The sequence below is a fragment of the Castor canadensis genome, chromosome 8, assembly GCF_047511655.1.
Source record: "Castor canadensis chromosome 8, mCasCan1.hap1v2, whole genome shotgun sequence".
Classification (NCBI taxonomy): domain Eukaryota; kingdom Metazoa; phylum Chordata; class Mammalia; order Rodentia; family Castoridae; genus Castor; species Castor canadensis.
The window spans coordinates 52229025-52252154 of record NC_133393.1 but is presented as its reverse complement, the minus strand read 5'-3'; the positions used below and the strand labels follow the sequence as shown (position 1 = coordinate 52252154).

At 36.6% G+C, this 23130-nt stretch overlaps 1 protein-coding gene across 2 annotated transcripts in view; it reads right to left on the bottom strand.

The window, feature by feature from the left end:
- The window catches only part of Gmds (GDP-mannose 4,6-dehydratase), a 631788-nt gene that overhangs the window by 319740 nt on the left and 288918 nt on the right, over positions 1–23130 (bottom strand). For both annotated transcript variants that reach the window (XM_074082996.1, XM_020165951.2), the window contains exons 5-6: positions 21194–21386; positions 20295–20399 (exon numbers count right to left, since the gene is read on the bottom strand). In XM_074082996.1, the coding sequence (XP_073939097.1) occupies positions 20295–20399; positions 21194–21386 (298 nt within the window). The remainder of the gene's footprint in view (positions 1–20294; positions 20400–21193; positions 21387–23130) is intronic.

Genomic DNA, 23130 nt, shown 5'->3' with positions numbered 1-23130 from the left:
CCTTCCCATATTGACTTCTGTTGTTTTAAGGAACTGTATTAGATCCTCTGCAATGGGGACATCAAACACTTTCAAGTTTTGGCTTTCCTACCTATCCCCATTCCTCCCCTATGTGCTCTCCCCTTAGTGTGTGACCCAATCCAACAACATTACTGCATTTACCCTAGATCTAAAGTCTGCATATGAGGGAGAACATACGATTTTTGGTCTTCTGAGCCTGGCTAACCTTGCTCAAGATGATGTTCTCCAGTTCCATCCATTTACTTGTGAGTGATAAGATTTCATTATTCTTCATGGCTGAGTAAAATTCCACTGTGTATAGATACCACATTTTCTTAATCCATTTGTCTGTAGTGGAGCATCTTGGCTGTTTCCATAACTTGGCTATTATGAATAATGCTGCAATAAACATGGGTGTGCAGGTGCCTCTGGAGTAACCTGAGTCACATTCCTTTGGTTATATCCCTAGGAGTGGGATTGCTGGATCATAAGGCAGGTCTATGTATAGTTTTTTAAAAAGCCTCCATATTCTTTTCCAGAGTGGTTGCACTAGCTTGCATTCCCACCAGCAGTGTATGAGGGTACCTTTTTCCCCACATCCTTGCCAACACCTGTTGTTTGGTGGTGTTTTTGATTATAGTTATTCTAACAGGGGTGAGGTGGAATCTAAGTGTTGTTTTGATTGCATTTCCTTTATGGCTAGAGATGGTGAGCATTTTTTCATGTGCTTTTTGGCCATTTGAATTTTTTCTTTTGAAAAAGTTCTGTTTAGTTCAGTTGCCTATTTCTTTATTGATTCATTGATTTCAGGGGAGTTTAGTTTTGTGAGCTCCCTGTATATTCTGATTATCAGTCCTCTGTCTCATGTATAGCTGGCAAATATTTTCTCCCACTCTGTGGGTGGTCTATCTAGTTTAAAGACTATTTCTTTTTTTGTACTGAAGCTTTTTAATTTTAGGTAGTCCCATTTGTCCATCCTTTCTCTTAGTTGCTGAGCTGCTGGGGTTCTATTGAGGAAGTCCTGCCTATACCTATTGCTTCCAGAGTATTACCTGCTTTTTCCTGTACTAACTTCAGAGTTTCAGGTCTGACATTAAGGTCCTTGATCGATTTTGACTTGATACTAGTACAGGGTGATAAACATGGATCTAGTTCCAGTTTTTTGCAGGAAGATAACCACTTTTCCCAGCAACATTTGTTGAACAGGCAGTCTTTTCTCCATTGTAGGGTTTTGGTGCCTTTGTCAAAAATAAGGTGGGCATAGCTATGTGGATTCATACCCGGGTCCTCTATTCTGTTCCACTAGTCTTCATCTCTGTTTTTGTGCCAGTACCATGCTGTTTTTATTGCTATTGCTTCGTAATATAGTTTGAAGTTAGATATTGTGATACCTCCAGCATTGCTCTTTTTGCTGAGTATTGCCTTGGCTATTTGCAGTCTCTTATGTTTCCAAATGAACTTTAGGGTAGCTTTTTCAATCTCTGTGATGAATGTCATTGGGATTTTGATGGGAACTGCATTACACATGTAGATTGCTTTTGGTAGTATAGCCATTTTTACTATGTTGACTCTACCAATCCATGAGTACAAGAAATCTTTCCACCTTCTGTAGTCTTCCTCGAGCTCTTTCTTAAGGGGTTTGTAGTTCTCCTTGTAGAGGTCATTCACATCCTTTGTAAAGTTTACTCCTAGGTATTTGATTTTTTTTTGAGGCTATTGTAAATGGAATTATTTCCATATATTCTTTCTCAATTTGTTCATTGTTGGTGTATAGAAAAGCTAATGATTTTTGTAAGTTGATTTTGTATCCTGCCACCTTGCTGTATCTATTTATAGTGTCTAGGAGTTTTTTGGTAATTTTTGGGGTCTTTAAGATATAGGATCATGTTGCATACAAATAGGGATATTGTGACAGTTTCTTTACCTATTGGTATTCCTTTTATTTCTTCTTCTTGCCTAATTGCTCTGGCTCGGAATTCCAGGACTATGTCGAATAGGAGTAGGGATAGTGGACAACTTTGTCTTGTTCCTGACTTTAGGGGAAATAGTCTCAGATTTTCTCCATTAAGTATGATGTTGGCTATAGGTATGTCATATACAGCCTTTACAATGTGAGGTACATTCCTTCTATTCCTAGTTTTCTTAGAGGTTTTATCATGAAGTGCTCTTGGATCTCATCAAAGGCTTTTTCTGCATCTATTGAGATGACCAAGCAGTTTTTGTCTTTGCTTCTATTAATTTGCTGTATTACATTTAAAGATTTGTGTGTGCTGAACCACTGCTGCAATCCTGGGATGAAGCCGACTTGGATGTGGTGAATGATATTTCTGATATTTTGTTGGATTTGGTTTGCCATTATTTTATTGAGGATTTTTGCATCAATGTTCATTAAGGAGACTGGCCTATACTCCTCCTTTTTGGAGGTGACTTTGTCTGGTTTTGGGATGAGTGTAATACTGGCTTCATTGAATGAGTTAGGCAGTGTTCCTTCCCTTTCTATTTCATGGAAAAGTTTAAGGAGAGTTGGTATTAGTTCTTCTTTAATGGTCTGATAGAATTCAGTACAGAATCCATCAGGTCCTGGACTTTTCTTTTGTGGGAGACTCTTTATTGCTGCTTCAATTTCATTTTGTGTTATAGATCTATTCTGGTGATTCATATCCTCTTAGTTCAATTTTGGATGGTCATAAGTATCTAGAAATTTGTTCATTTCTTCAAGATTTTCAAATTTATTGGAATATAGCTTCTCAAATTAGTCTCTGATGATTCCCTGGATTTCTGTGGTATTTGTTGTTTTCTCCCCTTTTGTATTTCTGATTTACTGATTTGGGTTTTTTCTCTCCTCATTTTAATCAGATTTGCCAGGGGCCTGTAAATCTTGTTTATTTTTCCAAAGAACCAACTTTTTGTTTAGTTGATTCTTTGTATTTTGTTTGTTTGTTTGTTTCTATTTAATTAATTTCAGCCCTTATTTTTATTTTTCTCCTTCTGTTTGTTTTGGGTTTTGTTTGTTCTTGTTTTTCTAGGTGTTTGAGACGTAGCATTAGGTCATTGATTTGAGATCTTTCTGTCCTTTTAATATATGCAGTCATGCCTACAAACTTTCCTCTTAGTACTGCCTTTGCTGTGTCCCATAGGTTCAGGTAGGTCATATTTTCATTTTCATTAACTTCCAGGAACCTTTTAATTTCCTCTTTTATTTCATCAATGACTCACTGAGTCATTGAGCTGAGCAATGTGTTGTTCAGCTTCTAATTGTCTGCATATTTTCTGCTGTTGTTTTTACTGTTGAGTTCCAGTTTTAATGCATTATGATCAGATAGAATGCATGGGATTTTTTCTATTTTCTTGTATTTGCTGAGACTTGCTTTGTGCCCTAAGATATGATCAATTTTGGAGAAAGTTCCATGGGCTGCTGAGAAGAATGTATATTGTGCAGAAGTTGGATGAAATAGTCTGTAGACATTAGCTAGGTCCATTTGATCTATGGTGTGATATAGTTCTAGAATTTCTTTATTGATTTTTCATTTGGATGACCTATCTACTGGTGATGGGGGGGAATTAATGTCTCCCACTACCACTGTATTAGAGTCTATATATGCTTTTAGGTCCTTCAGAGTATGTTTGATGAAACTGGGTGCACTGACATTGGGTGCATACAGGTTGATAACTTATTTCCTTTTGGTGTACTTCCCCTTTTATTAGTATGGAGTGTCCTTCTTTATCTCATTTGATCATTGTAACTTTGAAGCCTACTTTGTCCAAGGTAAGTATTGCTACTCCTGCCTGTTTTGGGGGGCCATTGGCTTGGTAAATCTTCTTCCAGCCTTTCATCCTAAGCTAGTGCTTGTTTCTGTCAATGACATGGGTCTCCTATAAACAACAGATTGTTGGATCTTGTTTCAATCCAGTTTGCCAAATGGTGTCTTTTGATGGGGGAATTAAGTCCATTAACATTCAGTATTAATATTGATAGATATGTGGTGATTCCTGTCATTTAGTTGTTTTTGTTGTTTAAGGGTTTGATTGTGTGCAGTTGAATCAATGTTACTCTCTGATTCCTTGTCTTTTTTTCTCCTGTGGTTTGGCACTACCTCTCCTCTCACAGTTTTGTTTGCTTTCATTTGCTGTGTGCAGAACTCCTTGGAGAATCTTTTGTAGTGGTGGCTTGGTGGTCATATATTGTTTTAGTTTCTGCTTATCGTGGAAGACTTTTACTGCTCCATCTATTTTGAATGATAGTTTTGCTGGGTAGAGTATCCTAGGTTTGAAGTTATTTTCATTCAGTGCCCAGAAAACCTCACTCCACACCCTTCTTGCTTTTAAGGTTTCTGCTGAGACATCTGCTGTGATTTTGGTGGGTCTGCTACTTCAGGCAGTGGCTTATCACCTGCTCCCTGTCGGCCTTCCTGCCTTTCCAGTCATTTGTTTACTGATAGTTCACGCGGAGATTAGCTCCTTGCCCCTCCCCACTTCTCTGGTGCACTTTCAGCATTTCCACTCCCTCTGCTGTGTGCTAGTTTTCAGTTCATTGCTTATTGTTCAGTTTCTTCTTTTTAGTTTTGCAGGGGGGGTCAGTCTGTCCAGGGGGCTATGCTGGTTTATCCCAGGGGTAGCTGGGGGAATACCGCATGAAGCTTTACACTCACCTGTTTTGTCTGCCAAGTGTCTCCCAAGGGGGTTTGGAGCCGGTGGCTGGTGGCGGTTACACTGTTTTCTCAGTGTAACGTGGTGTGGAGAAGCTTTCTACGGGCTAGGGGTTCAGCGTGTCCAAGTTTTTATTCTCCTTTTTGCTGTATTTCCACCAAGTGTGTTTCCAGCGTCTCAGCAAGGTTTTTGATTTACAGAGCTCACACTGTCTGCTTCTGAACCCTAGTCACCATCTTGGATCCTTCCAGCATTCCTTCTTGCACCTTTCTTCTGGCACAATTTCCCTTTTTGGAATGCATTTTTCCCCACCCAACCCATGGTATAGGTATTGAATATAGGGCCTCAAGCAGAATATTCTGGGCACCTGATCTAGCACTGATCTATACCTCTAGCCCAGAATGCATTCTTTAAAAAATCCTTTAATGTATACAAATTATCTGGCTCACACTTGAGAGTTTTTCACAAAGATAATGCACCACTCTAAATTAAAAACTATTTGTTCTTTCATGTTGATGTATTCTCCCACTATTTTCTGATTTTCACTTTTTGCTATCATTTGCCATTCCTCTGGAGGAAATCTGCGTTTTTCTCATGCTAGTGTAAAGACACTCTCTTTTGTCTTTGGTGTACTGGAGTTTCAAGATAGCATATCTAAACACAGTATTTCCTGCATCAGAGAGTCTTTCTCCAGGTCTGCAAATTTCTCAATAGCTTTCACTTTAAATATTGCCTCTTCTTTATTTAGTTTCCTCTTTCTATGTCTTTCTGGGAAAGAATATTAGACTTTTTCATGTTACCTTTTAGTTTCTTAAATTTTTAAAAATAATTTCTATCTCTTTTCTCTTCTGGGCAGTTTCCTTACTTTCATTTAGTTTTCCTTCTGCATTTCTAATATTTAAGTCAGTTATTTAATTAATTTTTTATTTCATAATTTCTTTTTTGCAAAAGGTTCTTTTCCAAAGCTGCCTAGGCATTTTTATATTTTATTGGTGCCTGCTTACCATTGGTGATTTATCCATTTTATTTATTTCAATATGTTTTAGTAATTTTACTATATGAATGTGATAATATCAATACTTAAAGTTCCTAGGGAACAAATTTATTCTTTGTTATTTCTGCTGGCTTTGACTAATTAATGGTGGTTTGCTTCCTGTGCCTTCAGTGAGAGCTCATGTTCAGGAATCTTTATCTGTTGGAGTCCAGACAACATCTGTGAGAATGATAGTACTCCAGAAAGAGTCAGTGCTCATTTCTCATGGAACGAAGAGAAACTAACACCTGAGATCTCATTCTCTTCCCAAGCCCCTAAAAGTTAACAGTATTTTGCTCTTTCCCTTTGTTGACATGTACTGATTAAAATGGCCATGTTAGTATTCCCACCTGCCAAATAGAGGAGAATCATGAGGAAAATGAATCAACAGGAAGATGAAGACAGTCCTAAAGGAGTAAAGAAACTGCTCTTGCTCTGTGTACCTGGATGGCATATGAATTATTATGCCCCCTGGCACATATTTATGTATATTTTCACTTTACAATTCAGAAAAAAATTTATTTTATTTTTATGTTTGATTTTTATGTATAGTATATGTGTACAATGCATATACATATATAAAGATACAAGCTTAAACATAAAATTTTAAAAAATTTTAAAAAATTCACTTTTTGGGCTCGTGCCATTTCTCTGACTCAAGCACAATTATTTGTAATGATATTTTTCATATTCTAGGCAAATTAACTTTCTTCCTTATGAATTCTGAACCAGAAGAGCACCTTGACTTTGTGGTTCAACCTCTGATACTGGGCCTCACTTCTCGTGAAGACAGATGACCAAGTCAGCTGTTAGGCCCAGCCAGTACCAACACACCAGGAGGTGATTCACATACAGAGCCACAACCAAGCTCCTAATTTCCTGTCTTTGTTCTCATGTCTAATCCTGACATCAGTATGGTGTGTGTGGGGGGGTGCATGCATGGACCCACACAGGCATACCCCAACACACATATATGCATAGGTCCTTGTTAATTTAAACTTTCTTCTGTAATATCATCAGATACATCAATATAATATCCCTGTAGCCACATACCTTCTAAAACAAAAGCTAAAGGAAAATAATTGACAAAATTTATAAAACATACCTTAAATAAGCAACATTAAGCTAGAGACAAGATATGAATAATACATTTACTGAAATTAAAGAATATGATCAGCTGTTAAATCACAGTAGTTTTTTACAATAAACTGCTCCCAAAGAGGTATGTGTGTGTGTGTGTGTGTGTGTGTGTGTGTGTGTTGTTTAAGACAAAATACAACAAGGGGCATTCTATGCTGATGCAGTAGGAAGCAGGGGAAGAAACCCACAATTATGCCCCTCATTACCTAAACAAAGTCACTTTCATTTCAAATGTACATTTCCCATGGCACTAAAATTGGACTGCCTGACCCCTAGGAAGCAATGTAACTCTGAGGGTATGGCAAATTTTATTGTACAAACTGTGTACATACAGGCATACATACATATATATGCAAAATTTATCTGTCAGCATCCAAACAGTATTTGAAGTAACTATAATTTTTCTAATAAAAATTCTATTCCATTGCCAGAACTTTATCCAAAAGCTTTGATTTAAAGATATTTTTGGAGTTAGATAAAGTACAAAGACAGTTTGGACAATATTCATCGCAAAACAGAAAACATTCCAATTTATTCTGAACCCCATATGAACCTCCACCATGGGGCCCTGCATTTTTTTCCCTGTGGTAATCTGTGGCCACCCCACTGGGAACTGCCTGGGCCATGGCTCGGTGCAGACAGGGTGTAGAAAGAAGAGACACTAGGAAGGTCATGGCTGACTGAGCAGACTACTGAGATCAGAGAGATCATACCTCATTTGCTCACCAAGTCCTGCCAAGAGCAACACTACTTAACTGCAGGTACTCAAAATCCAGCGGGCATGTTTAAAAGAATCTCAGGCTTGAAAGAGGACAATTCACAAAGTGCATTTGTCAGAGATAGCTACCACCATTTGGCAAGTATTTATAAATAAGTGCTTAAAGAGAGGTGTTCGAAGTACTTTGTTATTTTCGTCAAATGTCCAATGCATTTTCCACTGACAGATAATTCAAATTCATAAAATCCCTGTTTAGAGTACCTTAACTTTGGCACTACTGACATTGAGAACTGGATAATTCCTTTTTGTTGAGGCTGTCCTATGTATCTCTAGCTTTTACCCAATAGGTAACAGTAGCACATCCTCAGTTATGAAAACCAAGAATGTCTACAGACATTGCCAACTTCCCCAGTTGACAAAACTGTCCTGGTGGAGAACCACTCCCTTAGTCAAACACAACCCTGATAGACAAGACTCCACATAATGAAATCAAATTTATATATAAAACTAACCTCTTCCATAGATCTATTGTGCTAGTTACTTCAAGTATTTCTATATATCCCATACACTATACTATAAAAGAACAAATAATGAATATAAAATATTTAAATCCTGATGGAACAAGGGAGATTCTTCATCTGCAGTCAGAGTAATTCACTCATTCTGACCTTCCAAGGAGGGTGGAGGGCAAGGAGAACACACATTTGGGAACTATTCATGTGTGGATGTTATGTCAAGTCGGAAGACTAGCTGAGACCACCAAGAGAGGGAAGAGTAAGAAAACAAAATGGTCCACAAACCAAACCCACTGACACTGCCTTGTTCAGAGGTCAGAAAGATGAGGAGGAAGCCTCAAAGAGGCTGAAAGGAGAAAGCAGTGAGGACGAAGAAAAAGAAGGAAGTGAGGGACCCTGAAAGTCTGCAAACCCCTTGCCCAGGACAGCCAGGTGAGGACAAAGACAGAGATGTGATCAAAGGTATGGCAGTCTGAAAGTGACTGCCCCCGCCCCCTCATCAAAGAGTTTCTTAGGAATGTGGGCAAAGGTCTCAGGAAGGAGAGGGCACAAAAGAGAATGAATAGGGTCAAGGATGTGGCCCAGTGGCTGGGCACCTGCCCTAATATGTGTCATGTTCAAGGCCATGGGCTCTGTCCCTGTACCAGAAAACAAAACAACAGAAAGAATGGACAGATCTTAGGAACAAAGAGCACTGACACGCTTCTGAGTACTTTTGCTGCAAGGCAGAGAAGATGGTAAGGTTGGGAGGATGTTTTTAGGGTTAGGAGAAAAAAGCAGCAGCATGAGAAGGGAAAGATCTAGTGAGAATGGAGAAATTACTTGGGAGAGAAATGAACATTTCTGGGTAGGCCTTCAAGGAGGCAGTAACAGAGGAACTACAGGGCACAAGGAGAAGGCAGAGAGACCACATAAGCAGGGTGGATTGTGTGCTCTAAGGGCCTCTATTTTTTCCTCAAACTTAAAACAAATCCCTCCCTACTACAACATTCATTTCACTGCCACCATGACTGTGGGCCCACTCCACCTGTTCACCAAGCACATGGTGATCCTCAGCATCACCAGCCTTTTATCCCCTTCCTTATTACACTATGATCCATCATGGAGACCACTTTAAGGCCTGTGACTTTCTTAATTCCTTTGTTCTCCTCACTGCTCCACTTCACACTTTGCAAAACCTCACATCAGTGCCTCCTCACTGCATTTCCTCTCATGCTGTGGTCACTTAGTACTAAGGGAGAAGCAACCACACCTATCTCTCATTGCCTGGTCACTATTTTATGGGGTCTGCCCTTCCAAATCTTCCTCCTCTTTACCTCGAGAGATATAACTCCTGGCCCTCACTCACCTCTTCTCTTACCTCTAGCTGATAGACTTTCTGGAAGCCATTGTTGGTGAATGGCTTGCCTGTACTCAGTGGTCTGGTAGTGCCTTTGATTCCTCTGGAACTTGCTCTCCAGTCAACTGCTTCCCAAGTTCCACTGACTGCTCTTCTCAGATACTCTTAGTTAGCTCCCTAATAACCTTTGCTGGCCTTCTTTACTATTGTGGACACTGGGGCTTCTGCTATCCCACTGGAGAAATTATGCTGAGAAACTATCTTTCTTCCTGCCAGGAAGGATTTCTTAGTGATCTTTAGGTATACCTTGCTTTAGCACATTTTTAATTCTATCTATAGCATTTTTTTATTCTTCCCATTATTAGGATCTGAATATGCCAGGAATGTCTATATAACAATACCTGGGAATTAAATACTCTTACACAACAAAAGGACAGACTATTATTCTTCTAATACTTTGTGCTCAATATTCTGCGAATTGGTTTCTCAATCTTTTTATCAGTCAATTCTGAGAGCTTACGATTTTAGCTTACACAAGGAAAACAAGTCATCTATTCTTTTATTCATTCCCCTTTATTATTCCCATTTACTATTATAATATTTTAAATTGTGAATTGGCAAAAATTGAATCTATTTCTCTAGGTGGGACATTAGTAGCAGTAAGTGATAATGTTGATAAAATGCCAATAACTTTACTTATACTATTTTCTTCAAGCTTCATAATAGCCCTAAGGAGAAACTATTATTATTCTATTTTACAGATGAGTAAATCAAGGCTCACAGAGATTGAGAAACTTGCATAAAGTGATTCTTCCAATAAGTGGTAAAACATTAGTTGAATCCAACAGTTAAACACTTCTCTAGCTTTACCTGAACCAGCTAAAAGGAGGAGGAGGCTTGGGTGTGGCTCAGTGGTACAGCAAGTGCTTAGCATGGAATCATGAGTTCCATTCTTAGGGGCAAAGTCTCACTTAAAAATAGTGGGAAAGAAAGCTCAAGCTCAAACTTAATTTTGAAAACAATCCAAAATTATATTTTGATTAAAAAGACAATTTGTCTTATAACTTTAAAAATTTAAATTACAATTGTGGGGGAGGGGTGTAGCTCCTCCCCCATAAATAAGGCCCTGGGTTCAATCCCTAGCACAGCAAAAATGAATGAATGAATGAATGAATGAATGAACTGCACCTATGTGTTTCTTAGTATAGCTAAAAAGGAAAGGAGTATTTTTTGGAGGGGCTGTAATATTTTTGACAAAAGCATATGTTCTCCATGTAAAATTTTAATAATACCATTAATAAAAATATATGGCTCACTTTTAAAAGTACTTGAGAGTTTCATTTTCTCAAGGGTTTTTCACAGGCCTTTGATATCTCTCTCCACAGTCCTTTCATTTACATCCTTTTTTTTTTTTGACTTCTCTAATTCAAATGTTAACTTGTTTACCTTTCAGAATCTCATTTGCAAATGGTTTTTCCTATGATCCCAGCAATTCTCCAACACTACTTATGTTTTACCTTTGTGTAATTCATAAATGTTCATGACTACCCTAATTCATCTGTTAAGTACCACTGACAGTCTTGGGTTTTGGTTCCAGACCACCTGCAGTTGGCAAGCCCTCCTTACTCATATTCTCATTGTCCTACTCCTATGCAGCAGCCACATTTCCACTAGAGTTGGCTCCAACAGGATCTTTCACCTTAAAAGGGGAGGAGGAAAAAAACATACTGTAGGAGTCAGCACTGAAAACACTTGAAGAGGGAAAAGGAAATGAATGAATGCTCACATCTACCAGGCACTGTATTAATCTTCCACTTGGTCTCCCTATTACTTATACAATGAACTGATGAGGATTGTGACCCTTACAATGCCCCTGCCAGGTGGGCAAGACCATCCTCTCCATGTGCAGATGAAGAAACTGAGTTCTGAGTAAGTAACTTGCCCACGTGCAAAGAGCTGGTAAGTGGCCAAGCTATTTGGGCACTACCTGGCTATATTACAAGGAGTTGCACTGCATAAGATCAGTCAACAGTTTGGTTTCAGACATAAATGTCATACAGCTTATGAAACATTGGGGGGGAAAAAACCCTCAAATTCAGTTTGAGAATTCCAGAAGTCTCACTGTAGTCAGTAGGAGGCACTTCCATTGGTTTGCTGATAATAACCACCTTGAGCTTTAAGAATTGCCTCAAAAGCCTTTCATGTTTAAGCAATTACACCTCATCTCTCCACAGAGAATAACATGGGCCAGACACCACTGGGATCACCAAGTATACATGTCATCTGTGAAGTATCATAGTCTATAAATGCAATGGTAAACCAGATGATGTTACCATGTGCCCCAACCAGAAAGGCCACCCAGAACCTTGTGGGTCTGAGGACAGTGGCTAACAATCTAACCATTTATGAACAGACAAAATGGTATTGTGTAAAATCTATAATGTACCACAGAACTCTGATAGGAGATTACTTCATCCCTGATTTCACAATGAGTAGCTAATTTTTTTTTCAGGAAGTTAAGGTTCTGATGTTGAGGTCAAAAAAAAAATCACAAAGCACCTTTGATAGCCAAAGAAATAAAATACTGAGTTGTTCGATATTGGTTTGCTTGCTCCTTGGTATTTCTATAGCAGTATAATTTGAATTTACTAATCAGACTGGCAAATAACAACCTAGCACTTTTGTAGAAGATTTATATATATATATATATGTATGTATGTATGTTATTTATGTGGAAACAAAGGACTGCTTTCCACCTAGTGAGATTAAATAAAAACAAGGTCTAGTTATTGAATTTCTATTATGCATTCTACTATCCCCCTAAAGCACTAAGTTATCTACAAACTCTCAAAATTTTAAAGGAAAATTCTCACACTAATATTACTGAAATCATGGATCTTAAAAGATAGTGTTGAATCTATTTTAATGGTGCTTTATACAAGGCAGAACATGAACTTTATAATTTATTGCCAAAAGAGAGATTTGTTCTTGTTCTAAGTAGTAACAAAAGGTTAGTATGTTCATTGATTTGAGAGGTGAAAGAGGGTCACAGTCCACTGTGATTTGGTCTGTGGATCAGCAGGTTGCTAAAGTGAGAGTTCAGCCTTGAGTGAGTAGGAGAGTCCTGAAATTACAACTCTGCTCTCTGTACTTCCCTGGTCTGGGTCTTCCCTGCAGTAGACAGGAGACCTAAGGCCAAAATAGCATGGAGCTACTGATATTAGATTGTTACATGTTTGCTAAAACTCTACTAAGAATTTACTGAAAAGTGAAAGTGATATAAAGAAAACTGAGATCCTAGTCTTACAAATGACATTTGTCTAGAGTCTGTGATAACATTTTGGGGGTTGAAACTATAGAGCTGCGTTTTTCATGCTCATGACTGTCAACATTTTGCAACAGATCATTCTTTTTATAAAGAACTATCCTGTATACAGTAAGATGTTCATCGGTGTCCCTGGCTATTATCTACTAGATATCAGGCATAGCCCCTCCTCAGTTGTGACAATAAAAATATCTCCAGACTTCGCCACAAGTCCCCCTTAGGGGGACTCTCCCCACCTTTCATTCCCCCACCCACAGTTGATAACCACTATCAAAAAGTACTGATCTTCATTGTTAAAGCAACAAATAAAGAATACTCTTCAGGAGAAACCAAAAGGGAAAGTCATTTAAAATTTTTACTATGACTTAAGAAGTTAATTTTTCACATGAATTACACCTTAAAAATTCTGAAGACTACTCTCAATAGCAGAAACAGACATTTTACAAAGCAAAACACTTGGCAACTGAAAAAAAATGCTAAAGACTACATACAAGTGAAAACCACAAGTTCATGAACCTTAGGATGTCAGATTCTCTCAGTGAGGTGAATCCTGTGTTTAGACTGATATATATGATTTCTTATGAAGCCCATATTTAGAGGAATGTGCTATATCATCTAAAAATGGCTCAATATCTAAACAGTGGTAGTACACTATCCATTTGTGGTAATCTGAAACTGTTAATTATGGATATGTTTAAAGTACTTAACTTCTTACTGCCTCACGATTTTTAATGTATTTTTATTAGTTCTATTTCTTCTCATTGTCCACTTCTTGTTGATATGCATTTGATTCATATCAAATTTGTATTTTAATACTAAATTTAATGTTGTATTATAATTCTACTAAACACCTGAAAGGAATATTATCTTTAACTAAACTAATATCTTTTACAAAAGATAAGAGCAATTGTATGCTAAATGTCCAACTTCTCCACTTATTTTATTGCAAAGTCCAAGAACCTACCTACCAGAGAAGGGTTGATTTGCCCCAGCTCCAACCATAAAATTCACACACATGTGATTCCACACATGAACAATATTTACACAATTCTCCCTCCCTCCAAGATTATTTTTAGCTTCAGGTGACATTTCTTATGTTTATGAACTTGGGAAAACTCAACAATCATGCTACTTTAGTTTCTTTACTGATGAAAAAAATGGGATGGAATGATCTTTAAGTTTCTCTCTGTGTCATAAATTCTAAGACTATTTTGGGAAAGCTGGCTTTTTCTTAGAAATTCTTTCAAAGAACAACTAAAAACTAAATAATGATTATACTAGTAATCATTTTTGTAAAAAAACATAGATGTATGAAGAATTTTCCTATACATATAAAGAAATGTGGAAGTAATCAAAGTGCCTCTAAAAGTATCTTTAGAGCATTAAACTACTATGTCACATGCACCATATTTAGCTGCTAGGTATAATACTTTTCACCATCATAATGCTTGATGATGATGATGATGATGATGACCAAGTTACTTTGATTCCTCAGCTTGGAAAAAATGAAGAATGAAATATAAAATCAAATGAGTGCATGCACCAGCCTCTCAATGGTACGTATTAGGCTCTCATGGAATTCTACAGAAAATAGGGAGTCCAACAGCTGAAGAACTCATGGAGGAAGAGAGTGGTGACAAATCACTCTTCTGTGATTTGAAAGCCCCAAATCACAGAGAAGGTAGCATAGCGCTACACATGGAAAGTGAAAGAGAGCATATGTTAGGTGTCACGGAAACATGAAAGGAGAAAGAAAAGGAGAAAACTAATAAGAAAAGAGAATAGGCAAACACAACAAGGGGATTGGACTATGAGCACATGATAAAAGCGAGAGCACACAAGGAAGGGGTGAGGATAGGTAAGACACCTAAAAAACTAGCTAGCATTTGTTGCCCTTAATGCAGAGAAACTAAAGCAGATACCTTAAAGCAACTGAGGCCAATAGGAAAAGGGGAACAGGTACTAGAGAAAAGGTTAGATCAAAAAGAATTAACCTAGAAGGTAACACCCACGCACAGGAAATCAATGTGAGTCAATGCCCTGTATAGCTATCCTTATCTCAACCAGCAAAAACCCTTGTTCCTTCCTATTATTGCTTATACTCTCTCTACAATAAAATTAGAAATAAGGGCAAAATAGTTTCTACTGGGTATTGAGGGGGGGGGAGAGGGAGGGGGAGGAGTGGGTGGTAAGGGAGGGGGTGGGGGCAGGGGGGAGAAATGAACCAAGCCTTGTATGCACATATGAATAATAAAAGAAAAATGAAAAAAAAAAAGAAAAAAAAAAAGAAAAGAGAATAATTTACCTAGATGAGTAAATGTATAATTCTTTCCCTCCTCTTCCCTTTCTCCTCCCTTTCCATCCCCTCCCTCCAAGCACTCCTACCACTGAGCTACATCCCCAGTTCCAAATGCTCCATCTTGAAACATTTAAACAAAGAGAAGAAAGAGTGGGAGAAGAATGGAAGAAATACACTGTTAACATGGAGCGATACTTCTTACACAGGCTTGGGGTATCCAGATATGAAACTAATCACTAAGTGTGACTCACTTCTGGTAAACTAACAGTCCATGAGTTAGGTTCACATAGTCAAACTAATCGTCTCAGTCAATTCTGGAAGTAACAAGTCAGTATACAGCACACACTTTCCTAATTATCAAAAGACTAAGGTGTGTCAACATAAGAAAAACATCTTCATGGAACACCTGGCAATCAGAGGTAAGCCAGGGTCTTCACAGTGTAAGCACTGACTGGGCACTCTGAGCAGTCAGGGAACTTTCCACTGGGCACACTTTTAGCCTTTCTCCTCTACAACTGGATCTTGGCAAGTTTCCCAGAAACCTCAGTCACTCTTTATCTGAGGGAAACCTAAGTCTCTAATTCCATTGAAAACAGAAAAAAAAAATCACATTCAAAACCCAAAACCACACAGTATTATGTGTATTTCAACCTCTACTCATTATGACCATAGTCATCAAAGTCAGAAAATCAATTTTAACTTGAACAGTTGATTTTTAATCTTATGGACTATAAGTTAGGATGTCTTTTTTTTTTTTTGCCTCCCTTTAATTATCATGCAAAATGTTTTATTTTATTTGGAATAAACTTTTGTTAATCTTACTTACAATTTCTTACACGTCACCAAATTTGCACCCATAATATGCCAAAATACTCTGCTAATATGCTAAGAATTAAGACATAATTAGCAAACTGATTATATTATTAGGTGACAAATAGGTATTTTTTAACTTTACCTTCCAATATAATAATCAAAACTGAAACATTTTTGTTAGTTTATTAAATAACATTGTTTTTAATGTTTTAATTTGTAAAATAATAAAGTTATGGGTAGATTTTATTATTGGCAAGTTACATATTTGAAAAGAAAAATTCAAATATGCTTATTAATAAGAAACTTTAATTAAAAATCTTTACATATTTTCCCCATAACTTATATAACTGACATCACAGTCATATTTAATATTACTTTTTAAAGAAATTTAACAAAGGCAAAAAATTGTATATGTCAATTTCCTTGCAAAAATTAAATAGCTCCAGATAATAAACACTATCTTTTTTCCTGAACAGATAATATATAACTTAACATTTCCAGCAGAAAGGTGTCATCACAGTCACATGTGTGGCAAAAGGAAATGTAAATATAAAGACAAAGATTATGTGTTATTCTACAACCAGAAGCAGTAGGGACAGAATTTCAAGTTTGAGGAAACAATATGATAGGAGAAAGTTTTCCAAATACATGAGCAGCTTTGTACAACTTATTTATGAAACAAAGCATTTACTCTTTAACAAACGAATAGTATTTTTTATTTAAAAATGTAATGCTTATGAATAAGAATACTGTTACTATTTGTGAATATGAGTATGTAAAACATAGTAAATAATTATTCTCAAAACATGCTAATACATTTTCATTCCTCATGGATATACAGTTCTAAAATTTTACTTATTATCCATTAGCATAACTACAGTGAATATTACTAATGTGTTTGTACCTTATATAAAGCAAACCTAAAGCATGAGAGCATTGATCATCTTACTCTCATTGAAAGGGTGACTGGATGGCTGACAGGAACACAGAGGCCAAGCTATTGGATCACTGGCTTTCTTCCACAGATCAATGATTTCCTACTGCTGATTCTATGCAATCGTAGGTAATTTGGACTATCTCTACATGTAGCATAGGTTCTCCTAGCAACACAAATATATTTAAAAGAAAACCTAACTAAATAAAGTCTTGAAAGAAAGCCAAAAGGATTGAAATGGGGAAGACCGTGAAAACAGAATGAGGAAGTAACAAAACGCAGGAGCTGGGGTGGCTATGGGGAGCTATGCTACAGACATTTGGCCAGGTACTAGCTTGTTTGGTTCTACACTTTCTTTAGAGCCCAAGGTCATATAAAGGACAACAGAACTCCAAATGACAAAAATACTTCTAGAGATAAGTAAAAGGGCTGGCCATTACTGACTCTAGGACTTTAGCATTCATTGGAAATCTTCCTAAAAACTACCTTGCTACTTGGGAGAAATCTATAATAAACCCAACTGAAAGTTTCTTGGCTGTTGAGGACCTACAGATCTATAGCTGGAGCCAGCAAAGGCTTTCTTAAAGGTCCAGACAGTAAATATTTTAGGCTTTGTGGGCTACGGGACTTGGTAGTATAAAAGCAGTCATACACTATATATTAAAAAAAAAAAAAAACCTGGCTCTGTTCCAATAACATTTTACTTACAAAAAATAGTTTGATGGGCTAGATTTGGCCCATGATCCATAGATTGCCATCTTCTAGTCTAAAAAATACTTCTTCCATAATTTTTCAAGTCAGAAACTCTCATGGAATGTTATTCATGCTATTGAAAAACACATTATCAATTATTCTTCACTAGAGAAAAAGTATATGTTTCCCCCAAACTATGCCAACTTGGGCTCTATTCAGTGGGCATTTGTGACTATACCTTGGACTAGACTGATGTTTATCAGTGCTCCATCTAGAGAAAAAGTGCTTGTTCCCTATAATAGGATGCAACAGAACTGATGCTCAACCAGCTTATGAAAATAAATGTACAAATTACAAATTGTGGTATGCAAGCGAGGATTATTAAAAATCAGCTTTTTAGCTATTTATTAAAGCATATCAGATCGAATCATTATTTCAAAATAGTTTATTAGCTTTAACTTCTATATGTGTGCAATCAACAAGACAATATTCATTTTAAACTTTATGAATTTTTACTATTTTCTAACTTGGATCACCTAACTTTTAAGTCAATAAAGTTTTACTGGAACATAAGACTTAATTAATCAATTCATCCATTCATTTAAGAGTATTTACTGAATGTCTATTCACAGGTAGGCAGTGCTTTAGAAGCTGGAGCTTTAAGAACACAACATGGACTTGCCACTAGGATTCTGTCTGTCAAACAAGTTTCAGAAAACAATCTTTAACATTAGTTTAAAGATCAAGTTAATCTTCCAGATTAACTTAGTTTGAAAATTAATTTTCAGGTTTTAAGAAATGCTGTAAATATCAAGTATTAGATAGTTTATCAAAGTACTAATACCACTGTCACATATACGTCTATATATTTTAATTATGTGATTATATAAGTGGAGTAAAAAAATGGAGCAACATTGATTTCCAGATATTTAACAAAAAGATACAAAAAGGTGTGTGCTACAAGGTCAAGTTATTAACAAATACTAAGCAGACATCCAAGATGCACAACAATACACATGGAATAATTCTCTTTGCAGGTCTGAAGACACACTTCTGAAGAGATGCTAACACTGGGTCTGAGGATATGGGAGGGAATGTGAAGAAAATTTTTCTTTTCTTCTTATACCCTCCTTTAATTTTCTTTTAAATAAAGAAGAATTACTTAAAATTTCCTTAAAAGAAAGTAAATAACATTGATCAAAAAAAAAGAAATGGTTCTCTCTTATCAGGAGCTATAGAGGATTAGCAGGGGTGTTATATTTAAACCTCTCTTTTTACTCTATAACTTAAGAATGCTTTTCTCTTTCCTAACCTGATTCACAACAACTTTTACCTTTTTTCTCAGGTGGAAAAGTTGAAGAGGGAAGAATATAGGAAGCTAACAATGTGTAGAAACACATTTGTAAGAAAAGAGGCAGTGATTACCATTCACTGAACAGAATCCTACCTTGAGTGCCCCAGATATCAGATGCTGCTGTCAAGGTCAGCTAGGACCTTTCTTTTCCTTTTCCATTACCAGCAAAACTCAGAACCACAAATTTAATTAAGAAATGTTTTTGGCTGCTCCAGCAACAGAAATGACAGGCCAGTGTCTTATGCTTTAACAACCCACCAGGGGCATTTTTAACTTAAGCAATTATAAAATAAAAATGTACTGACGCTAAAGATACCTTTATAAGCCTATCACTTTAATCTTTCTTCATGACTTGTTGGTTTAATTAGGTGGCTATATAGTCACATAAAGTTTCCCTAAAAAAGTTATAAAGTATTACTTGTTTTGGGACAAGAAACAACTTATCCATTGGGCTTCCAGTGTATTCTCAGACTAAAAGATAGCCAAAAAGTTTACTAAAATTTCTTGCAATATACTGATAATTTTTATGTTATAAAGGGTATATATGTGTGAGGCCCTAAGTTCTATTCCCAGCTGAATATAACTCAAAGAAGTTTCAGAAAACAATCTTTAATATTAGCTTAAATATTAAGTTAATCTTCCAGATTAACTTAGTTTGAAAATTAATTTTCAAGTTTTAAGGGTTTTTTTGCAAAAAAAAAGTGCAAATACTTGGTTATGATTTCTCACACTTCACTAAAGAGAAATAAGGATGGGAGTATGTATCTTCTTATTTAAAACCTAATGCTGATTATAAGAAAGCTACCATTTGGTTACACAGTCTTAATGACAACTATGAAAAGGCAACAAGCCAACACAAACAGATAAAATTAAAATAAGAGAGAGAGAGAGAGAGACAGGCACTTGTGGCTCATGCCTGTAATCCTAGGTACTCAAGAGGCAGAGATCAGGAAGATCAAGGTTTGAAGCCAGCCACAGGGTAAATAGTTCGAGAGACCTATCAATCTCGAAAATACTCAACACAAAATCAGGGCTGGTAGAGTGGCTCAAGTAGCAGCGCCTGCCTAGCAATCATGAAACCCTGAGTTCAACCCCCAGTGCTGTTAAAAAAAAAAAAAAAGTTAATGCTTCTAACTCTAAGAACTGATTTCTAGAAGCACTGTAATTTCTGAGGTGTATGTTTAATGGAACATAAAGAAAAAATACTGACTATCCAACTGGTTGAGTCTTTGTGAATAGAAGTGACTTCCAGAAACAAAGATTAATTTACTCCTTATTCCTTTGCATTCATATGGAAACTTCCTAATGCTTAGGTTGGAAACATTCCTGATAAAAACTACTAATAAAAACACTAAAATTGGAACACTGTTCAGTTTTTCTTATATATTTAAAAAAACCCATAAATGTGATTATTAATTAAAGCCAGATTTCCATTTCTTCATCTATCACCTCTAACATTTATAACAGAAACTACATTCACTAACCTCTTCTGGGACTCTCATGATTGAAAAGAATGCCATTCACTGCAAAGAGATTATATGCTTCTCGGAAGTTCACCACAATCCAATAGGCATAGAGTTTTGCTGCCCCTGTTAGAATAAATTTTAAAGATAAAGTTGTTATGAAAGAAAATGATTCTAAGCCACCTTAAATAGTAAATACTTGCAAAAATTATAATTTGCCATGAAAATGACAAACATATGAATCAAAAGTCAATACAGGTTCCTATGACAGTTAATCCTGTTCATCAGGAAATAGTTAATAATTTCCTACTTTTCTGATACCTGTAACTTACTCTTTCACCATCTAATTGATTCAACTATATTGTGTGGAATAAATCAAGTTTAGCACTCTTAGATCTTGCACTCTTTTTTTTTTCAATTTTAAAGAATTAAAAAAACCACTGGGTATCTTAACATTCAAACTGCTTTGAAATCTCATCACTTAAGTACTGAATATTCTCTACAAATATGCTAGATATTACATCTCTCATAATTCTTGTTTTTTTTTTTTTTCTTTTTTAACGGTTTGAGTTCAGGAGGAAATACAGAACCTGAAGCCCTATCACTTCAGCACAATCTCAGAACAACTTAGAAAAAGAATCATGTTGGATCTAATTTTAGTTTTAAAGTGATCTGTGTGGCAGGATTGAATGAACATGGATGGTGAAGTGGGGTCATAATTTCACCCTGGAGGCAATGGCAGCAAAACCTGTAGTTGGAAGAAGTATGCTTCTCAACAAGTCCGGTCATTTTAGTCCATCTCAATGTTAATCTCACACCTAAATGACGTCAGTGGTTAGACACCAGCAGAATGAACTCAGGAACACACCCACCCATGGAGAATGCTGCACAAAGGCACAGAGAGGCACATGTGCTCTCACCGTAGGGTGACCGAGGATAGAACGGGGTGGTCTCCTTCTGGGGTATTTCCTGCACTTTTCCATAAAGTTCACTTGTTGAGGCCTGATAGAACTTCACAGAGTTGATAAGGCCGCAGGTCTTAACTGCATCCAGAAGCCGCAGAGTGCCAACCCCGTCAACATCTGCAGTGTACTCAGCTAAGTCAAAGGAAATCTGGAAAGAAAGGGCAGAGACTGAGATCATTCACAGTGACAGATGCTGGCAGGGAGGTGGCAGCAAGGACTACAGTTTCATACACTGAGAAATACGTTGGTGAGAAAAGAGTATTATTTTCTAACAGCAGAGTAAGAGTCAGGATGTCATCTATTTCTCCTATCAAATGGTTTGAAAATATCTGAATACCCACTATTTATTACCTATGATAACGTGAAGAACAAGTCAACCACTCTTATATTACCTCCTCATTTTAGGCTGAATCACTGGGGCCCTTGTTTATCATAGGGCAAAACCTTGCTCCTTGGAGGATGTTCCTTAAAAATTAAGTTTGAACCAACCTGCTGGGGGTAGGAGGCCGAGGATATTCACATTTTTAACAAGATACAGTTGGTTTTTGTGCACACAGAACATGGAGAGCATGTGCTTTAGAACATGTTTAATTTTCTTTTTAAAGAACTGCTTTCTATTTTTAAATTAAAACAAAAACTTTGGAATAACAAATATGTACATATATAATCTTTATAAGGCACGGAGAACATAAAATAAGTAAAATATTAATATGTACATGAATCAACAAAGATTTTTTTTAAAAGAAAAGATGTGATTGAGAGACTTTGTCTTAAAATCATCTCTATACACAATTAAAAAATTAACCTAATATTAAATCCCTAAAATTAATCAGCTGAAAACCTTTGTCACTGGTATATTTACTGCCTTGTGGAAAAACCTCTCAGTGCAACATAAGGCCGCCGGCCTTCATCATTTCCTGGTCTTGAGTGTACCCTGAGTAGAAGTATACAGATCGTGGAAAGTAGGGCAAGAGCTCACTAGGGACTCAGCCTATAAAACTGAGCTGTAACTAAAGTCCAGGTAGCAACTATGAAATAAAAAAAGAAAAAAGGTATGTTTCACACATAATCTTTCAAAGCCATGAGGGCAGATCCAGGACCATTTTATTCTTAAATACTTTATGGAGATACAATTTACATACCATAAAATTCACCATTGTAAAGTTTGCAATTCAGTGGTTTACATATACTCATGGCCATATGTACACCATTACCATCTAGTTATAGAACATTTTCATCATCCCCAAAAGAAACTATCCATCAGACATTACCCCCAACTCCCACTTGGACCCAGAGAGCCACTAACAATCTGTTTTCTGCCTCTACACATTTACCTGTTGTGAACAGTTCATAAAAAAGGAATCCTACAGATTGTGTGCTGTTGTAACTGGCTTTTATCATCTAAAGTTTTCATTTCTCTTGTGTATCAATACCTAGGAGTGGAGTTGCTAAGCCACATGGTAACACCAATATTTACCATTTTGAGGAGCTACCAAGTCTCTTTCCCAAGCTGGTAGCACCATTTCACATTCTCACCAGCAATGACTAGGGGTTCTAATTTCTTCACATCCTAACCAACAACTGTTGTGGTATGATTTTGATTACAGCCACGCTAATGGTGTAAAATGGTACCTCCTTGTGGTTTTGATCTGCATTTTCATGATGACTAATGATACTGAGCATTTTTTCATGTGTTTTTTCTGTTTTTCATTACAGAAATGTATACTTGAATCCTTTTCCTATTTTTAAATTAGACATTGCTGCAAAATTGTAAAACTTCCTTATATATTCTGGATAAAGTCCCTTAACAGATATAAAACTTGAAATGTTTTCCTCTCATTGTAGGGTTTGTCTTTTCACTTTCTAAATGGTGGCCTATCTATGAAGCCAAA